At 45.1% G+C, this 16974-nt stretch overlaps 1 protein-coding gene across 6 annotated transcripts in view; it reads right to left on the bottom strand.

The window, feature by feature from the left end:
- Positions 1-16974, bottom strand: part of SFI1 (SFI1 centrin binding protein) — a 281420-nt gene that overhangs the window by 83536 nt on the left and 180910 nt on the right. For 3 of the 6 annotated variants that reach the window (XM_068105729.2, XM_068105731.2, XM_068105733.2), the window contains 5 exons: positions 13820-13989; positions 5650-5725; positions 5281-5376; positions 2336-2412; positions 802-904 (listed from right to left, as the gene is read on the bottom strand). In XM_068105729.2, coding sequence (XP_067961830.2) covers positions 802-904; positions 2336-2412; positions 5281-5376; positions 5650-5725; positions 13820-13989 — 522 coding nt within the window. The remainder of the gene's footprint in view (positions 1-801; positions 905-2335; positions 2413-5280; positions 5377-5649; positions 5726-13819; positions 13990-16974) is intronic. The other 3 variants (XM_068105732.2, XM_078772539.1, XM_078772540.1) reach the window with 1 other exon arrangement.

Raw genomic sequence — 16974 nt, 5'->3', positions numbered from 1 at the left:
GAAATCATTAGCATTAAGAGTTTAGAAAAAAAGTCCGGAAAACTGTTCTTTGCGTGACGGACGGACAGACGGAGGGACGGAGTGCAAACCTATAGTCCCCTCCGGTGTACACCGGTAGGGGACTAATAATCACAGGTATGGGCTACGCATACCTGCAGGTTGCACATCGATTAATTCAACAATTTTGGGTCACATGACAAATGGCGCTCGTTTCATGTACCCTCTTAAGAGTCTTGTACACTGATCCTACAGAGTCCCATCGAGTCTTGCCACAATTTATCAAACTGAGTATGTAAAAGCTCGATTTTTACAGACTTGTCATGCAACACGTCAGGTTTTGGAGACATTACTGGATTGGCATGTCTACTGACGTATTATCATAGGTGTTATACTAATGTTGTGATTTCCGATTGGCGAGATGACAGCGAAGCAGTGTAAGCTATCAGCATGTGACTGCACTCTGATGCCGATTCGTTCACATATGATAATGGAGTGCCATACCATAAGAATTTGCTTCTTATACTAATACGTTCACTATGTTCACAAGTTCTCCCAATTCTGAATAGGCGGGGCTAGGTGAAATAGGTGAAATCTGAATAGGTGAAACAAACAATTCTTGTTCGTTTCATTTTTCACCTCAAGGTACAAATCTCATTGCAAGTAATCCTCGTCTCATGCGAATGTAATCGAAGCTCGAACATTGCTCTGATATCTGGGAGAAGGTGCTTTTGAAACCACCACAAATCTCAGGTGACGTTTTTCTCATTGGACATAAGGTTAACAATTCCGAGACTGACATACCTGTTTCTTAAGTGTGAAGGAATGGTGCAAAGTCGCTCTTTCATGCTGTTGGCGCTCTGTCTTCACGACTCGCATCACAGTACGCCATCCCAGAAGTATCCGCCTGCACCCACACACTGCACCTGTTGCAATGCCTCCATCTGTACTATAAAAGAGCCGTTTGTCTGTCTGTCTGTCTGTCTGTGTGTGTGTGTGTGTGTGTGTGTGTGTGTGTGTGTGTGTGTGTGTGTGTGTCTAACCATCTTTCTCAGAGATGGCTGAACGGATATTTATCAAACCTTCAGAGATTCATCAGTGAGTGCCGGGGAGAGTTTTCAGCAAAAAAAATACATTTTTTGAAATTTGGAAAAAAAGTTTCATTTTTTGGGGGGGATTAAAAAAATCTCTGTAGTGTGTGAGCCATTTTAGCGATGTGAATGGTCATATTATCCCCGATTAGTGTGTGTGTGTGTTAGTCAGGTTCACTATGTTAACAAATATAATTTCGTTCACAATTTTGGGATTAGCAAACCTGTACATTTTTGGAATCTTCAGAGCATGGAGAATCCGAAAATCAATGTTGGCATTTGCACAGACACCTGCATGGTCGCCATTTTGGATTTTGAAAATGGCCGCCATAAAATACATACTTTGCGCTATCTCGGCTTCTAGTCAACCTAGAGACTTAATTAAATATGCTAATCCTATGTTTTCTGGGTCAAGGAATCCAATAAAGGCCTCAACATAGTGCTCAGGATTATAGAAAAGCAACAAACAAAGGTAATTGGAAACCATTGTCTTTATATTTGTGATATAACTGTATTACATAATACATGATATTGCAAGTCCTTTGAAGTTATAGGTTGTTATAGGAAGTTATAGGTAGTATCAGATTGAACTATAAGTCCTATACACAGGATCTACGAGGTCTATACCGTTCAGGAATATGCTTTTACACATCTTCATCACTGTCCTGAGTGTCATTTTCGCAAAGGTGTTTACGCAAATGTAAACATTAATTTTTGGATTCCTCATGCTCTGAATATTCCAAAAATGTATAGTTTTGCTAATCGACCAAAATTTTGAACGAAAAAACATAGTGAACCTGACTATGTGTGATATTATAATATTAAATATAAATTTACCTCAGTGGGTGTTGGGAGTGTTTTAGGTACCCACAAAAAAACAAACAGAAAAAATAAAATAACATTTGATTTCCATTCCTTTGTCGACAACTATTCATATGGGGAACCTGTTCCCTGTCATGTTGTGCTGTTCCCTCCAGTCCTTCGGCAGGACATCATGACCTTTATACCAACTCTTGAGCTTTTGTACCCTCATCAACTGCTGTCGTCTTGTGCTTCCTGCTTTTCCCCTTCACTACCTATCCTCACCAACGTCACCAACTGTCCGTGTATTCTTGTCTACCTGTTTCTCCCCGTCCCCGCGTCAATCTGCTGACCCAAAACGATCTCTTGCATCGGTCTCAATTCCTGCTCAAACATCTAAACCCTCCAACCATCTTTGCTGAAGCAAGAGCAGTTATCGTGCTCACCTGAGCACCAGATCCCACTTCGCCTTTGGATGTGCCGCTCTCTCTGTTCGCTTGGAATTCCGGCTGGAATGGAATTTCTGCACAAGAAACATCAACAGCAGCCGATCGACACTAATGCAGATAATAACAGAGGATGAACCGTTTTAACCTGACAGGTCACCAAGACTAATTCAGATGGGATCCTTTCAACCAATGACGTTGATTAATCGTGTGAAAGCGAATAAAAAGTTCACATTTAGCAAACGCATTAATTTAAACACTCAGGTAAATAATGGCAGGATCTGCATGCACAGGTGCACAGGCACATATCATGGACTACGGTAGCATTCCAAATGTCGGGATGGCACGGGAAAAATGGCCGCCCATTCAAATGTGTACAAAATGATACATTTAAAACGATTATCGAGTGAATTGTTAAACATTTAAACGGTCATTCCATATTTCACGATCGGAACTCATGGCCTAAATAATTATGTCAAAATCTAGAATGAAATCGGAACAAAATTAGGGAAAAGCTATTTTTAATTAAATAATAGGCTCTGTAAGACGTGAGGTAAAATTGTAAAATACTTTATTATACATTTGAACGTAAGTAATGCACACCTGTACGGAATTCAATCGCAGTTTGATTATTACTTCCGCCATCAAATGTGGATGGACGTTGTGTTTTTACCCGTGTCTGTCTGTCTGTCTGTCTGTCTTTGTTTGTGAACAAAATAACTCAAAGGCTGTGGACGGATTCAGATGAAATTTAGCAGAGATGTAGTGCATGTGATAAGGACGAAATTATTAGATGTTGGTGAAGATCCGGATTCGGATCCGGCTACAAGAATGCTAAAGTGATTCTTCACCATTGGGAGATAGGGCCAAAAACGATACATAGCAGGATTCCTCAAAAAGTTATGGACGGATTTAGACAAAACTTGGTGGACAGGTTGGGTGTCTGACAATGACAAATGGATTAGATTTTGGTGAACATCCGTATTCGGATCCGCCTACTAGAATGTTAAAGTGATTCTTCACCATTGGGAGATACAGCCAAAAACGATACACAGCAGGATTCCTCAAAAAGTTATGTGCGGATTCGGACGAAATTTGGCAGAGAGGTAGTCTGTGTGACAAGGACGAAATTATTCGATGTTGGTGAACATCCGTATTCGGATCCGCCTACTAGAATGTTAAAGTGATTCTTCACCATTGGGAGATACAGCCAAAAACGATACACAGCAGGATTCCTCAAAAAGTTATGTGCGGATTCGGACGAAATTTGGCAGAGAGGTAGTCTGTGTGACAAGGACGAAATTATTCGATGTTGGTGAAGATCCGGATTCGGATCCGGCTACTAGAACGTTAAAGTGATTCTTCACCATTGGGAGATCGGGCCAAAAACGATACATAGCAGGATTCCTCAAAAAGTTGTGTGCGGATTCGGACGAAATTTGGCAGAGAGGTAGTCTGTGTGACAAGGACGAAATTATTAGATGTTGGTGAAGATCCGGATTCGGATCCGGCTACGAGAATGTTAAAGTGATTCTTCACCATTGGGAGATAGGGCCAAAAACGATACATAGCAGGATTCCTCAAAAAGTTGTGTGCGGATTCGGACGAAATTTGGCAGAGAGGTAGTCTGTGTGACAAGGACGAAATTATTAGATGTTGGTGAAGATCCGGATTCGGATCCGGCTACTAGAATGCTAAAGTGATTCTTCACCATTGGGAGATCGGGCCAAAAACGATACACAGCAGGATATCTCAAAAAGTTGTGTGCGGATTCGGACGAAATTTGGCAGAGAGGTAGTCTGTGTGACAAGGACGAAATTATTCGATGTTGGTGAAGATCCGGATTCGGATCCGGCTACGAGAATGTTAAAGTGATTCTTCACCATTGGGAGATAGGGCCAAAAACGATACACAGCAGGATTCCTCAAAAAGTTACGTGCGGATTCGGACGAAATTTGGCAGAGAGGTAGTCTGTGTGACAAGGACGAAATTATTAGATGTTGGTGAAGATCCGGATTCGGATCCGGCTACGAGAATGTTAAAGTGATTCTTCACCATTCGGAGATAGGGCCAAAAACGATACACAGCAGGATTCCTCAAAAAGTTACGTGCGGATTCGGACGAAATTTGGCAGAGAGGTAGTCTGTGTGACAAGGACGAAATGATTTGATGTTGGTGAAGATCCGGATTCGGATCCGGCTACTAGAACGTTAAAGTGATTCTTTACCATCGGGAGATCGGGCCAAAAACGATACAGAGCAGAATATCTCAAAAAGTTGTGGACGAATTTAGACGAAACTTGGTGGACAGGTTGGGTGTGTGACAAGGACAAATAGGATATCTCAAAAAGTTGTGTGCGGATTATTTTGATTAAATGTGATATTTTATATTGTGATTTTCTGGTCAACTCTGGGATACAAAACGTAAACTGTTCACCTGGTGGAGGTATGCTCTCTACTGAGTGCAGTTCTAGTTAACAGTGCGTTAAGGTACGATCTCGCTCACGGGATGACCTCGAGGTACCCGCACTCTCCTGTTCTCCACAATAAGCTGTCCACCCTGGGTTCAAATCCTGACCCAACTATAAACTATCATCCCGACGTTTTATAGACCAGGTAAATCATCAAGGTGTGCCGTCCCTCCGATGGACGTTAAACTGGGTGTCCCATCTACCGACATTAGTCGGTGGACGTTAAAGATCTCAAGGTGTCCTTCATAAAGAGTAGGCGATCTACCTGCTGGCACCATGGCCTAATTCCGAATTCCTGCCATAACTACTGCTGGGAAGGCAATGGCAAACCACCAAGTGTAACACTTACTTATAAACCGCTTTGGCAGCCCTGAAACTTTGTACCGGAATATTGTGCATCAGAATCAGGAAGCCCCATTGTGTGTTGAACTTTGCGTCACTGTGCCATCCCAATGCCCGGCACCATGTTCTCTACCTTCCAAGTCGTAAAGGCCCGGCGTTGCGACGCCACACGATGGGCAACCTCGGCGCGGCACATCACTGCACGCCTCGCACTGTTGTGTTCCACGAACTGCGCAAGGAAAGCGAAGCCTCATTGCAAACAATGGCGTGAGAGACAGGAGAGTGCGGGTAGCTCGAGGCCACAACCAAGAATCAAACGGGTGTTTCACAACGTGCCATCTCATTATAAAATGGTTACAACAGCACACGGAAATTCACACAGTGCTTCGACTCCACATGTAAAACTTATCGTAAAGCAGAATCACAATTTTCAAAATCGCTCAAGCGGAACACTCTGTTACATATGTAATTAGAGGGCATGTTATTCAATCAGCAGTCGCACCTTCCTCCAGGCAGTCCAGGTGGTGCTCAGTTGGCGGAGGTTTCTTCCTTGTGCAGTGTGCAGGTCTAGCTCATATCTGCACAAAACGTCACAAGCCACCTGCACTTATGAAGGTACTCCAGGAGACCCGGTACTCCTCTCCCATGTTTCACATGTCACGCAGTTCCCCTTACCCACACATTACACAGTTTAAGCAGTGGCACTACCCACATTCTTTATACTGTGAGGTGGTCCTCACCCACATTCTGCAGCTGCCTGGTGGTCCTCACCCACATTCTGCAGCTGCCTGGTGGTCCTCACCCACATTCTGCTGGCTGCCTGGTGGTCCTCACCCACATTCTGCAGCTGCCTGGTGGTCCTCACCCACATTCTGCTGGCTGCCTGGTGGTCCTCACCCACATTCTGCTGGCTGCCTGGTGGTCCTCACCCACATTCTGCAGCTGCCTGGTGGTCCTCACCAATATTCTGCAGACTGCCTGGTGGTCCTCACCCACATTCTGCAGACTGCCTGGTGGCCCTCACCCACATTCTGCAGGCTGCCTGGTGGTCCTCACCGACATTCTGCAGGCTGTGAGGTGTTCCTCACCCACATTCTGCAGGCTGTGCGGTGGCCCCTCACCCACATTCTACAGGCTGCCTGGTGGTCCTCACCCACATTCTGCAGCTGCCTGGTGGTCCTCACCCACATTCTGCTGGCTGCCTGGTGGTCCTCACCCACATTCTGCAGCTGCCTGGTGGTCCTCACCCACATTCTGCTGGCTGCCTGGTGGTCCTCACCCACATTCTGCTGGCTGCCTGGTGGTCCTCACCCACATTCTGCAGCTGCCTGGTGGTCCTCACCAATATTCTGCAGACTGCCTGGTGGTCCTCACCCACATTCTGCAGACTGCCTGGTGGCCCTCACCCACATTCTGCAGGCTGCCTGGTGGTCCTCACCGACATTCTGCAGGCTGTGAGGTGTTCCTCACCCACATTCTGCAGGCTGTGCGGTGGCCCCTCACCCACATTCTACAGGCTGCCTGGTGGTCCTCACCCACATTCTGCAGGCTGTGTGGTGCCCCTCACCACGTTCTTCACACTGTGTGGTGCTCCTCACCACGTTCTTCATACTATGTGGTGCCCCTCACCCACATTATGCCGAATGTGTGGTGCTCCTCACCACGTTCTTCATACTGTGTGATGCCCCACACCACGTTCTTCATACCATGTGATGCTCCCCATCTCGCCCACATTCTGCAGGATTTGTGGCACCTCTTTCCCATGTTCCACAAACACCGTGGTGGCCTTCACCCACATTCTGCAGGATGTGTGGTGTCCCTTGCCCATGTTCTGAATACCGCACAGTACTCCTTTCCCATGTTTTACAGGCTGCGTGATCCCTCTCTACCACGTCCCGCAGTCCAAGTGGTGCATTCAACTGTTATATTTTGCAAATCCCCTCTGATCCCGTATTTGTGTTAAAGGGGTAACGTCTCAGATCTCATGGGTTCATAAATTAATAGGTTTAACAACAAACACAACAGGCATTTTCAGGCCATTTTCCCTGCTAGAGCAAGGGTTAGCCTTGCAGGCCTTGCGGGCATAATTAATAGGTTCAAGTTGATTTGAAGAGCAATGAACCTCGAAATCTTATTATTTATTTTTTTTGAGCAAAATGATCCAACATTCAATTCCATTGTCGGAAAAAGTATGTGAACCTCCAGGTTAATCGGCTCAATAAAGGGGATACTCACAGTTAGATGTTTCAATCAATGGAATGACAACAGGAGTGAGTTTGGGTGGCCCTGCCCTATATGAACAACATAAACTTTGTTCGTCACAATCAGAGTCTGGTCTTCACCACGCAGGTGTGTGGAAGCGTATCATGCTCCGATCAAAAGAGATTTCTGAGGACCTCAGAAAAAGAGTTGTTGATGCTCATCGGTCTGGAAAGGGTTACAAAACCATGTCCAAAGATGTTGGGCTCCACCAATCCACTGTCAGGCAGATAGCGTACAAATGAAGAAAATTCAACACCATTGTTGATCTTTCCAGCAGCGGTCGCCCAACAAAAATCACTCCAAGAGCAAGGTGTACGATAATCCAAAAGGTCACAAGAATAACCCCAAGGTAACGTCTAAGGATCTGCAGGCCTCTCTTGCGTTGGCTAGTGTCAGTGTTCATGAGTTCAACATCAGCAAAACACTGAACAAGAATGGTGGGCATGGGAGGATAGCAAGGAGGAGGACATTGCTCTCCAAGAAGAACATTGCCACTCGTCTCAAGATTGCCAAAGACCACCTGCATGATCCAGAAGGTTATTGGAAGAATGTTCTGTGGACAGATGAGTCGAAATTGAAATTATTTGGCTTCAATGAGAAACGTTATGTTTGGTGAAAACCAAACACTGCAGTCCTACATAAGAACCTCATCCCGACCATGAAGCAAGGTGGTGGGAGAATCATGGCTTGGGGCTGCTTTGGGAAGGATGGTGGTGGGAGAATCATGGCTTGGGGCTGCTTTGGGAAGCATGGTGGTGGGAGTATAATGGCTTGGGGCTACTTTGTGAAGGATGGTGGTGGGAGTATCATGGTTTGGGGCTACTTTGTGAATCATGGTGGTGGGAGAATCATGGCTTGGGGCTGCTTTGGGAAGCATGGTGGTGGGAGTATCATGGCTTGGGGCTGCTTTGGGAAGCATGGTGGTGGGAGTATAATGGCTTGGGGCTACTTTGTGAAGGATGGTGGTGGGAGTATCATGGTTTGGGGCTACTTTGTGAAGGATGGTGGTGGGAGTATCATGGTTTGGGGCTGCTTTGTGAAGCATGGTGGTGCGAGTATTATGGGTTGGGGCTGCTTTGTGAAGCATGGTGGTGAGAGTATTATGGTTTGCGGCTGCTTTGTGAAGCATGGTGGTGGGAGTATCATGGCTTGGGGCTACTTTTGTGAAGCATGGTGGTGGGAGTATCATGGCTTGGGGCTACTTTGCGAAGCATCGTGGTGGGAGTATTATGGGTTGTGGCTGCTTTGTGAAGCATGGTGGTGGGAGTATCATGGAATGGGGCTACTTTGTGAAGCATGGTGGTGGGAGTATCATGGCTTGGGGCTACTTTGTGAAGCATGGTGGTGGGAGTATCATGGTTGGGGGCTACTTTGTGAAGCATGGTGGTGGGAGTATCATGGCTTGGGGCTACTTTGTGAAGCATGGTGGTGGGAGTATCATGGCTTGGGGCTGCTTTGTGAAGCATGGTGGTGGGAGTATCATAGTTGGGGGCTACTTTGTGAAGCATGGTGGTGGGAGTATCGTGGTTTGGGGCTACTTTGTGAAGCATGGTGGTGGGAGTATCATGGCTTGGGGCTACCTTGTGAAGTATGGTGGTGGGAGCATCATGGCTTGGGGCTACTTTGTGAAGCATGGTGGTGGGAGTATCATGGTTTGGGGCTGCTTTGTGAAGCATGGTGTTGGGAGTATTATGGCTTGGGGCTGCTTTGTGAAGCATGGTGGTGGGAGTATAATGGTTTGGGGCTGCTTTGTGAAGCATGGTGGTGGGAGTATCATGGCTTGGGGCTACTTTTGTGAAGCATGGTGGTGGGAGTATCATGGCTTGGGGCTACTTTGTGAAGCATGGTGGTGGGAGCATCATGGCTTGGGGCTACTTTGTGAAGCATGGTGGTGGGAGTATCATGGTTTGGGGCTACTTTGTGAAGCATGGTGGTGGGAGTATCATGGCTTGGGGCTGCTTTGTGAAGCATGGTGGTGGGAGTATCATAGTTGGGGGCTACTTTGTGAAGCATGGTGGTGGGAGTATCGTGGTTTGGGGCTACTTTGTGAAGCATGGTGGTGGGAGTATCATGGCTTGGGGCTACCTTGTGAAGTATGGTGGTGGGAGCATCATGGCTTGGGGCTACTTTGTGAAGCATGGTGGTGGGAGTATCATGGTTTGGGGCTGCTTTGTGAAGCATGGTGTTGGGAGTATTATGGCTTGGGGCTGCTTTGTGAAGCATGGTGGTGGGAGTATAATGGTTTGGGGCTGCTTTGTGAAGCATGGTGGTGGGAGTATCATGGCTTGGGGCTACTTTTGTGAAGCATGGTGGTGGGAGTATCATGGCTTGGGGCTACTTTGTGAAGCATGGTGGTGGGAGCATCATGGCTTGGGGCTACTTTGTGAAGCATGGTGGTGGGAGTATCATGGTTTGGGGCTGCTTTGTGAAGCATGGTGGTGGGAGTATTATGGGTTGGGGCTGCTTTGTGAAGCATGGTGGTGGGAGTATAATGGTTTGGGGCTGCTTTGTGAAGCATGGTGGTGAGAGCATCATGGCTTGGGGCTACTTTGTGAAGCATGGTGGTGGGAGTATCATGGTTTGGGGCTGCTTTGTGAAGCATGATGGTGGGAGTATCATGGGTTGGGGCTGCTTTGTGAGGCATGGTGGTGGGAGTATCATGGCTTGGGGCTACTTTTGTGAAGCATGGTGGTAGAAGTATCATGGCTTGGGGCTGCTTTGTGAAGCATCGTGGTGGGAGTATTATGGGTTGGGGCTGCTTTGTGAAGCATGGTGGTGGGAGTATCATGGAATGGGGCTGCTTTGTGAAGCATGGTGGTGGGAGTATCATGGAATGGGGCTGCTTTGTGAAGCATGGTGGTGGGAGCATCATGGAATGGGGCTGCTTTGTGAAGCATGGTGGTGGGAGTATCATGGTTTGGGACGGACGGCTTGCCATCATTGACGGAATCATGAATTCTGGAATGTACCAGCAAATTTTACAGGAGAATGTCAGGGCATCTGTCCGTGAGCTGAAGCTTAACAGAAAGTGGGTTGTGCAGCAAGAGAACGATCCTAAACACACAGGTAATCTACAACAGAATGTCTGAAGCAGAAGAGATTTTTCCATTTTGGAATGGCCAAGTCAAAGTCCAGACCTTAACCCAATTGAAATGTTGTGGAAGAACCTGAAGTGAGCAGCTCATGCAAGAAAGCTCATAAATATCTGAGGTGAAGCTGTTCTGTAAGGAGGAATGGGCCTCCAAGCTGATGTGCAGGACTGATCAAGATTTACAGGAAACGTTTGGTTGATGTTATTCCTGCTCAAGAGGATGCCACCACTTACTGAATGTAAAGGTTCACATACTTTTTCCAGCAAAGAAATTGAATGTTGGATCATTTTCCTCAATAAATTAATGAAAAAGTAGATTTTTTTTTATTGTGTGCTATTTGTTAAATGAGGTTCTCTTTATCTATTATAAGGACTTAAGTGAAGATGTTATCACATTTTAGGTTAAATTTATGCAGAAATACAGGAAATTCGAAACGGTTCACAAACGTTTTGTCACCACTGTGCATACAAAATGTCACCAACATGGCGTCACATATACAGAGCCATGGAAGCTTGAATGTCATCGTGATGCAGTAAGATTATCACATTTTAAAACAATCCTTGAACCAGAAAACGAGGCACAGCTCAGTGTTTCCGCATTGTCGTGTGTTCTCTCCTTAACACAACACACAAAACACGTTTACATTTTCCTGCCCGGAGCCACTCCTCACCTTAAACATATCAACATGGCTGACATTAACTGTGGGTTGAAATTTTTGAAGGAAATGAAACAAGTCAATAAATAAATGTATCTTTGTGGTTATCTACTAATCGATATGACCTCAAGCCAGATCATGCACTGGGGTTGAAGAGTCTTTCTGGGTCCCCACACTGAGAAGAGTTATATTCAGGGACATCCAATGGGGGATTGTGGTGGGAAAGGGGGGGGGGAGGGGAGTGTGCGGTTATATCCTCAATAAGTCACAACATTATCCCCCATGTTACGCCTCGAAAAAAAGAAATAATAAAAAAACCCACAACAAATAAAAATGAACATATGTCACCCACAGGGTGAACCGTATCTTGCCAAAATGTGAACATGAGTGACTTGCTTCAGGTCACACTGAGGTGAACACCTCCATGATTGGCCGCAAAGTGACCTTGACCTTTGACCTTGACCTTCATAATTTTGTGTGCTAAAGGGTATCTCTAAAAGACTCTGATATGCGAACTTACAAGAGTTTCCAAAGGGAACTGTGCTCTACAGAGTGACCTAAACAATGCGAACTAAAGCAATACAATATACATGAAAAGTGCAGTTTTTTCGTCATAACGCCGTCAAATGACGTCACATTGTCAAACTAGTTATATGTTTGGAAAGCACTCAACAAGGGCTTCAATTTGAGGTACTACTCGATATGGTAACTGAAACTTGAAAATTTTACCTTTTGGTCAAAATTGAATGACCTTCAAAATGATTTTGAAGGTCAAGGCCGATCGACACCAAAAACTAATCAGCTGAGCGCCATACCACACCCTATATACCCACCAAGTTTGGAGATCATAAGATCAAAGTTACTCAAAAAATAAGGGTTTCGTTGACCTCCATGATTGACCGCAAAGTGACCTTGACCTTTGACCTTGACCTTCAAAATTTTGTGTGCTGAAGGGTATCTCTATAGGACTCTGATATGCGAAGTTACAGGAGTTTCCAATAATAACTGTGGTCTACAGAGTGATCTAAACGTGAAAAAAAAATGATTAACCACAAACAAAAAAACAAACATACAAGCTGACTGATACATCTTGCAAAAACTTCGTTTTGGCAAGATAATAAACACAATTGAGTGACAAAGAAGAAAGGTGGAAGATTTTCTAACAGAGGCCCTTTTAAAAAATCCACTTTGTTTTTAATGTGCAGTTTGTCTTCAATGTGCAGCTGCACGACCAAGATATCCACACGACAGGGACACCACGAGAAAGGGACACCCGCGCGCCCGGGACACTGAAAAGTACCACCCTGGTGTTTCATAGACAAGGTTTTGCATTAACGAGAGCACAGTCCCTCGGATGGACATGACCGGAACCAGTCTGCCAGCATTAACCGATGGACGTTAAAGACCCCACAGACTTTTCTGCCGAGACTAGCGATTGTTGATCGTCGGCGACACCCTGTACAAATAACAAATTGCCGCCCTCAATCTATTGGGGGCACTGCATCAGCCGCACAGCCGGTGTCCGAGTGCTAATGCTATGAATAAATGAAGGATGAGAAAGTTTAAAGATTTTTCCAAACTCAAGCGGCATCCAAGGGTAAATTCATCGGTGTTAACAAACAACGGACAAAACAACCCAATTGTTTAACATTCCTATAATGCACAGGCCTCAAGAAACCCACACAAGGAAAACATCTACAACAACATCAAATCGTTCAAAAGAAAAAGTTCACATGACCAGTGGTTGTGAATTGACATGAACACACCATGGAGGCTCAATTGACTTCATCAGCTCGAGTTCACATCATTAATTCTCTTTGTTGGAGATTTAGAATCAGATGCAGCTGTGGGTTGAGCAGAGGGAGGGCTTTCAACCGCGCACTCGCTTCACCTGCCGGTGCCTCACCTGTTTTGTTCCCCATTACAAACCCCTTGGATTTCAGACGATCCATACCCCGACACCATTCCCAACTTCCCCCGAAGCAGCTCACGCTCTCCGAAGGAGGAATCATTTGAAGCGCAAGAGAGTACCGAAGACCTGCCTCGTCAGGATGGTCCAGGGTGCGACCCCACGCGACCTCCATGGCCTTGGGGAAGTTGGAAGTTTCGATGCACATTTTCATTTTGCTGATGTCGCACAACCTTTCCCACAGGCCTTACCTTGTGTCAGGAATAAAAAGGTGCAAACGAGACGAAGCGTCGTATCGAATACATCATGGCGTAAGCCGTCGAGGTGTCAATATTTGATAAGCGTCTTTGAACAAGCTCCAGCTTGGTCTGTGGCCCCATCAAGCACTTCAAGCTAAACCCATCGTGCTTTGTCGGTGCGTTTTAGATTGTCCCTTTTGTGCCTCAACCGTGCACACTGGCATTTTCCCCCCTGAATAAACAGGAAGTTTTATCAAGGAGTTGATGTGTGAAGGGCTCAAGTATGTTTCTCTAAAAGTGTCATGGCAGAGATCGCTCTGCTGAGCGTAACGGAAGGGCTTGAGTTGTTTGGGAAACTCAAACGGCAGGAAGTTCTCTTGGACTCAGCAGCACCGCAAGCTTTGCAAGTCAAGAAATAACTTACTTGTACATTGAAGAACGCCATGTTTAGTCGTATCGTCTATACAGATGGAAACTTTGCACATCCACAGTTAATCCAATTCACCATCACTTACCTGTGTCGGACCCTCGGTGGTTCTGATGTCCCGATGGTGGCCTTCATGTGCTTTTGATTGTGGACACCCGCAAGTTGGCGATCGTGGCAGCACCGCTGGGTCTCTGCCTTTTTCCTGCACCACGTGGTGAAGCACGTCCTCAAGCATTGGCGCTCCGCATGGAGAATGGCCTGGTGGGATGGAACGCCAAGGCGCAAAAAATAATTAATTAAAAGGAGACAATAAGGTACGGTGAGGTGAGGTGTATGGTAAAGACGTATTGGCTTATGTACCACCTGTGCTAGGTCGAAACTCAGAGCCGTAAAGTACCAGCTCAGGAGGATCATTACATCAACATTTTTTTTGATACAAGATCGAGGCTCGTGTAAGAGCTAACATTGATCACAAAAAGACAAAATGACACATAAAATACAAAACATATGGTAAAGGGAGCGGGAGAAGGAGCAGAAAAAGAAAAGAAAAAAAAGGTTGGCCTGCAGGTGTTTCCATCTGAACCCCAAGTTGTCCATGTGTTTTATACATCTACCATTCCCACCCCCCCCCCCCCATTCCCACGCCTCCTCCCCCCCAAGCCCTCCCACAGATCTCCCGATGTTCCTGCTCTCAAATGTTGTGTTTGTGTGCTTCCCCTTCTCTCCCCATCTTGTCTACCGCTCCCCCTATTATATGTTTTGTGTGTCTTTTGATTTTTTTTGTGTGATAAATGTTAGCTCTTTCACGAGCCTCGATCCTGTATACAAAGAAAGAAAAACGAACAAGATGGAGGGCAGGGACATCAACATTTGGACAGTAGAGTAGTCGGGAAGTAGGAACGCAGCACGGTGCCGTGCCCGTGCGCACATAAGGACCTGGTACACATGACTCGTGAATAATGTGAGATTATTTTGGGTGAAAACAAATAGAAAGACAAGGGAATGCATTTTGTTTCCCACTCAGGCAGAAAATGTCGGATGCTATTCAAAAATGTACAAACACCTGGAATGTCCAAATCTTTCCGTGCACGTGCACTGCACGCATATTCCTTTCCATGAGCTGCAATTGATTGATACCTGACACACTTTGTTGTTTAGCTTTTCCATCAAAATTTCATTTCAACAGAATTTATTTATTAGCTCCTTGCCATCCCACCCCGACAAGCCGCAGGCCTCACGCGCTATCTTCCTATAATAATAATAATAATAATAATAATAATAATAATAATAATAATAATGTGGACGTTTACGTCTCACCATCAAAGTATGTTCTTGTCGTGATGTGTAGTTAGAATTAACAAATCTCAAAAAAATATACAAAGAAGGGAATGGCTTTGGGGAAGTCGGGTGTAATCAGGACATGTGATGCAATTTAGGAATGGCAGTGATACTGTACAGGGAGTCCCAGAAATGACTATGGAACGTAAAATAAGTAATTTATTACAAATATGACCATTTTTTACTCCCGCCAGGGAGTAATGCATTCGATCGTGTCCGTGTGTGTGTGTGTGTGTGTGTGTGTGTGTGTGTGTGTTTGTGAACAAGATATCTGGAAAAGTTCTGAACGGATTTGGATGAAAGTTGGTGGGATGATTGCCCTTGGGATAAGGAAGAATTGATTCGTTTTTGGTGAAGCTCAGGATATTATTCCGGATCCAGGAATTTTTTGAAGGATTGTTTACCATTGGAAGATAGGGCTCATTTTTTTTTTTTTACATTATCTTCTATATATTCTATATTTAACATTGTGATATGAAAATAGTTTTCATATTTGTTGTAAATGTAGTTTAAACTCGTGGTTATGCGTAAGAGCGGTGTATTTTTTTAGCAGCGTCGTCTTCAATGTTCATGTTTCTCCTAATAGACATATTCTGTCATTTTAAAACCACCAAAGTGTGTATTACGTTTCCCCGTTTCATAAAATGTATCGATTGATACGTGTAATGCTTTAAAACTGTTTTTTTTTGTTTTTTTGTTTTTTACCTCAGAAGAGATATCATTATCAACATTTATCTCAGCAAATGTCAATCGCGGTGTCAGTATTTGATGAACTTATAAAGACAGGTGAGTTATAAGTGTGACAAGCATGTGCACGGGATTCTTCCCAGAATAATGAGTGGTCGCATTAGCTTGAACGACTTAAAATGAGCGAGTTTTGTTTTCACGTTTGGGCCAGTTTTACATGTTGTATCCCTCAGGAATGAAACGAACGTTTTCCTGGCTTACAATTTTATTTGAAGTCACACATGCCTCAAAATACACTCACTTATATAGAATTGAACGCTGAATCCGAAAATGTAAGTGAAATTGCCTTGTTTTTTAAATATTATCTTCTATATATTCTATATATATACAGACTTGGCATTTAATATGGAATATATATTTTTTCTTGACTTGGGTTTACTTTCTTAACTCAGTCTATCAATCTGGTGAGTTTCTTTTACACTTTGGTGATTTATTTGTTAAAAGAACCATGTCACTGATTGTCTGTCACAGCAAGAAGTCAACAACAGGATTATATCACAGGTGGCGTGGCAAAATGTACAGACAGGTGCATTTGACGATTGGCTTCACAGTTGGGTATACAAGGATTGTTGCGTTCTGTATTAGTGGAAAACAACTGCTGCACGTCTCCAAAAGTTATTGCCGCTTCCTCTGGAGATGGTCCGTCAACTCGAAAATGCTGTTTGTCATGGAGTGGTGGCTTTACGAAATTACAGCATGAAAGAGCATGCTATTGCTCGGGAGTATGGCATCACTCAAGGTTTGGTGTCAAAGATCCTGAAACTAAATGCTCAGAGGGGGGTCCCTAATCCAATACCGAGGCCAGGACGTCCCCGCAGAACCACAAGGAGGGATGATCGCCAGCTGCACCGGTTAGTCCGCAATGGCCGTACCAAGTCAGCTAATCGGCTTAGGGCTGAGTGGCAGCAACTGACAAATGTGCCTGTATCCAGAAGGCTAGTCAACCAACGACTGGTTCAAGCAGGCTATCGTGCCAGGCGTCCCCTGAGAAAGCCACGCCGGACCAGACAACACTGCCAGCGCCGATTGCAGTGGGCCAGAGAGCACCGTCAATGGCAGCCAGGACACTGGAATCATGTGATCTTCAGTGACGAGTCTAGATTTCTGGTCTTTCGTTAAGATGGCCGCGTCCGAGTGCGCAGACAAGTGCATGAAGCC

This window comes from Myxine glutinosa, chromosome 2 (genome assembly GCF_964187855.1).
Source record: "Myxine glutinosa chromosome 2, kmMyxGlut1.1, whole genome shotgun sequence".
NCBI lineage: Eukaryota > Metazoa > Chordata > Myxini > Myxiniformes > Myxinidae > Myxine > Myxine glutinosa.
The sequence above is the reverse complement of the archived record's forward strand: the minus strand, read 5'-3'. Positions and strand labels throughout refer to the sequence as shown.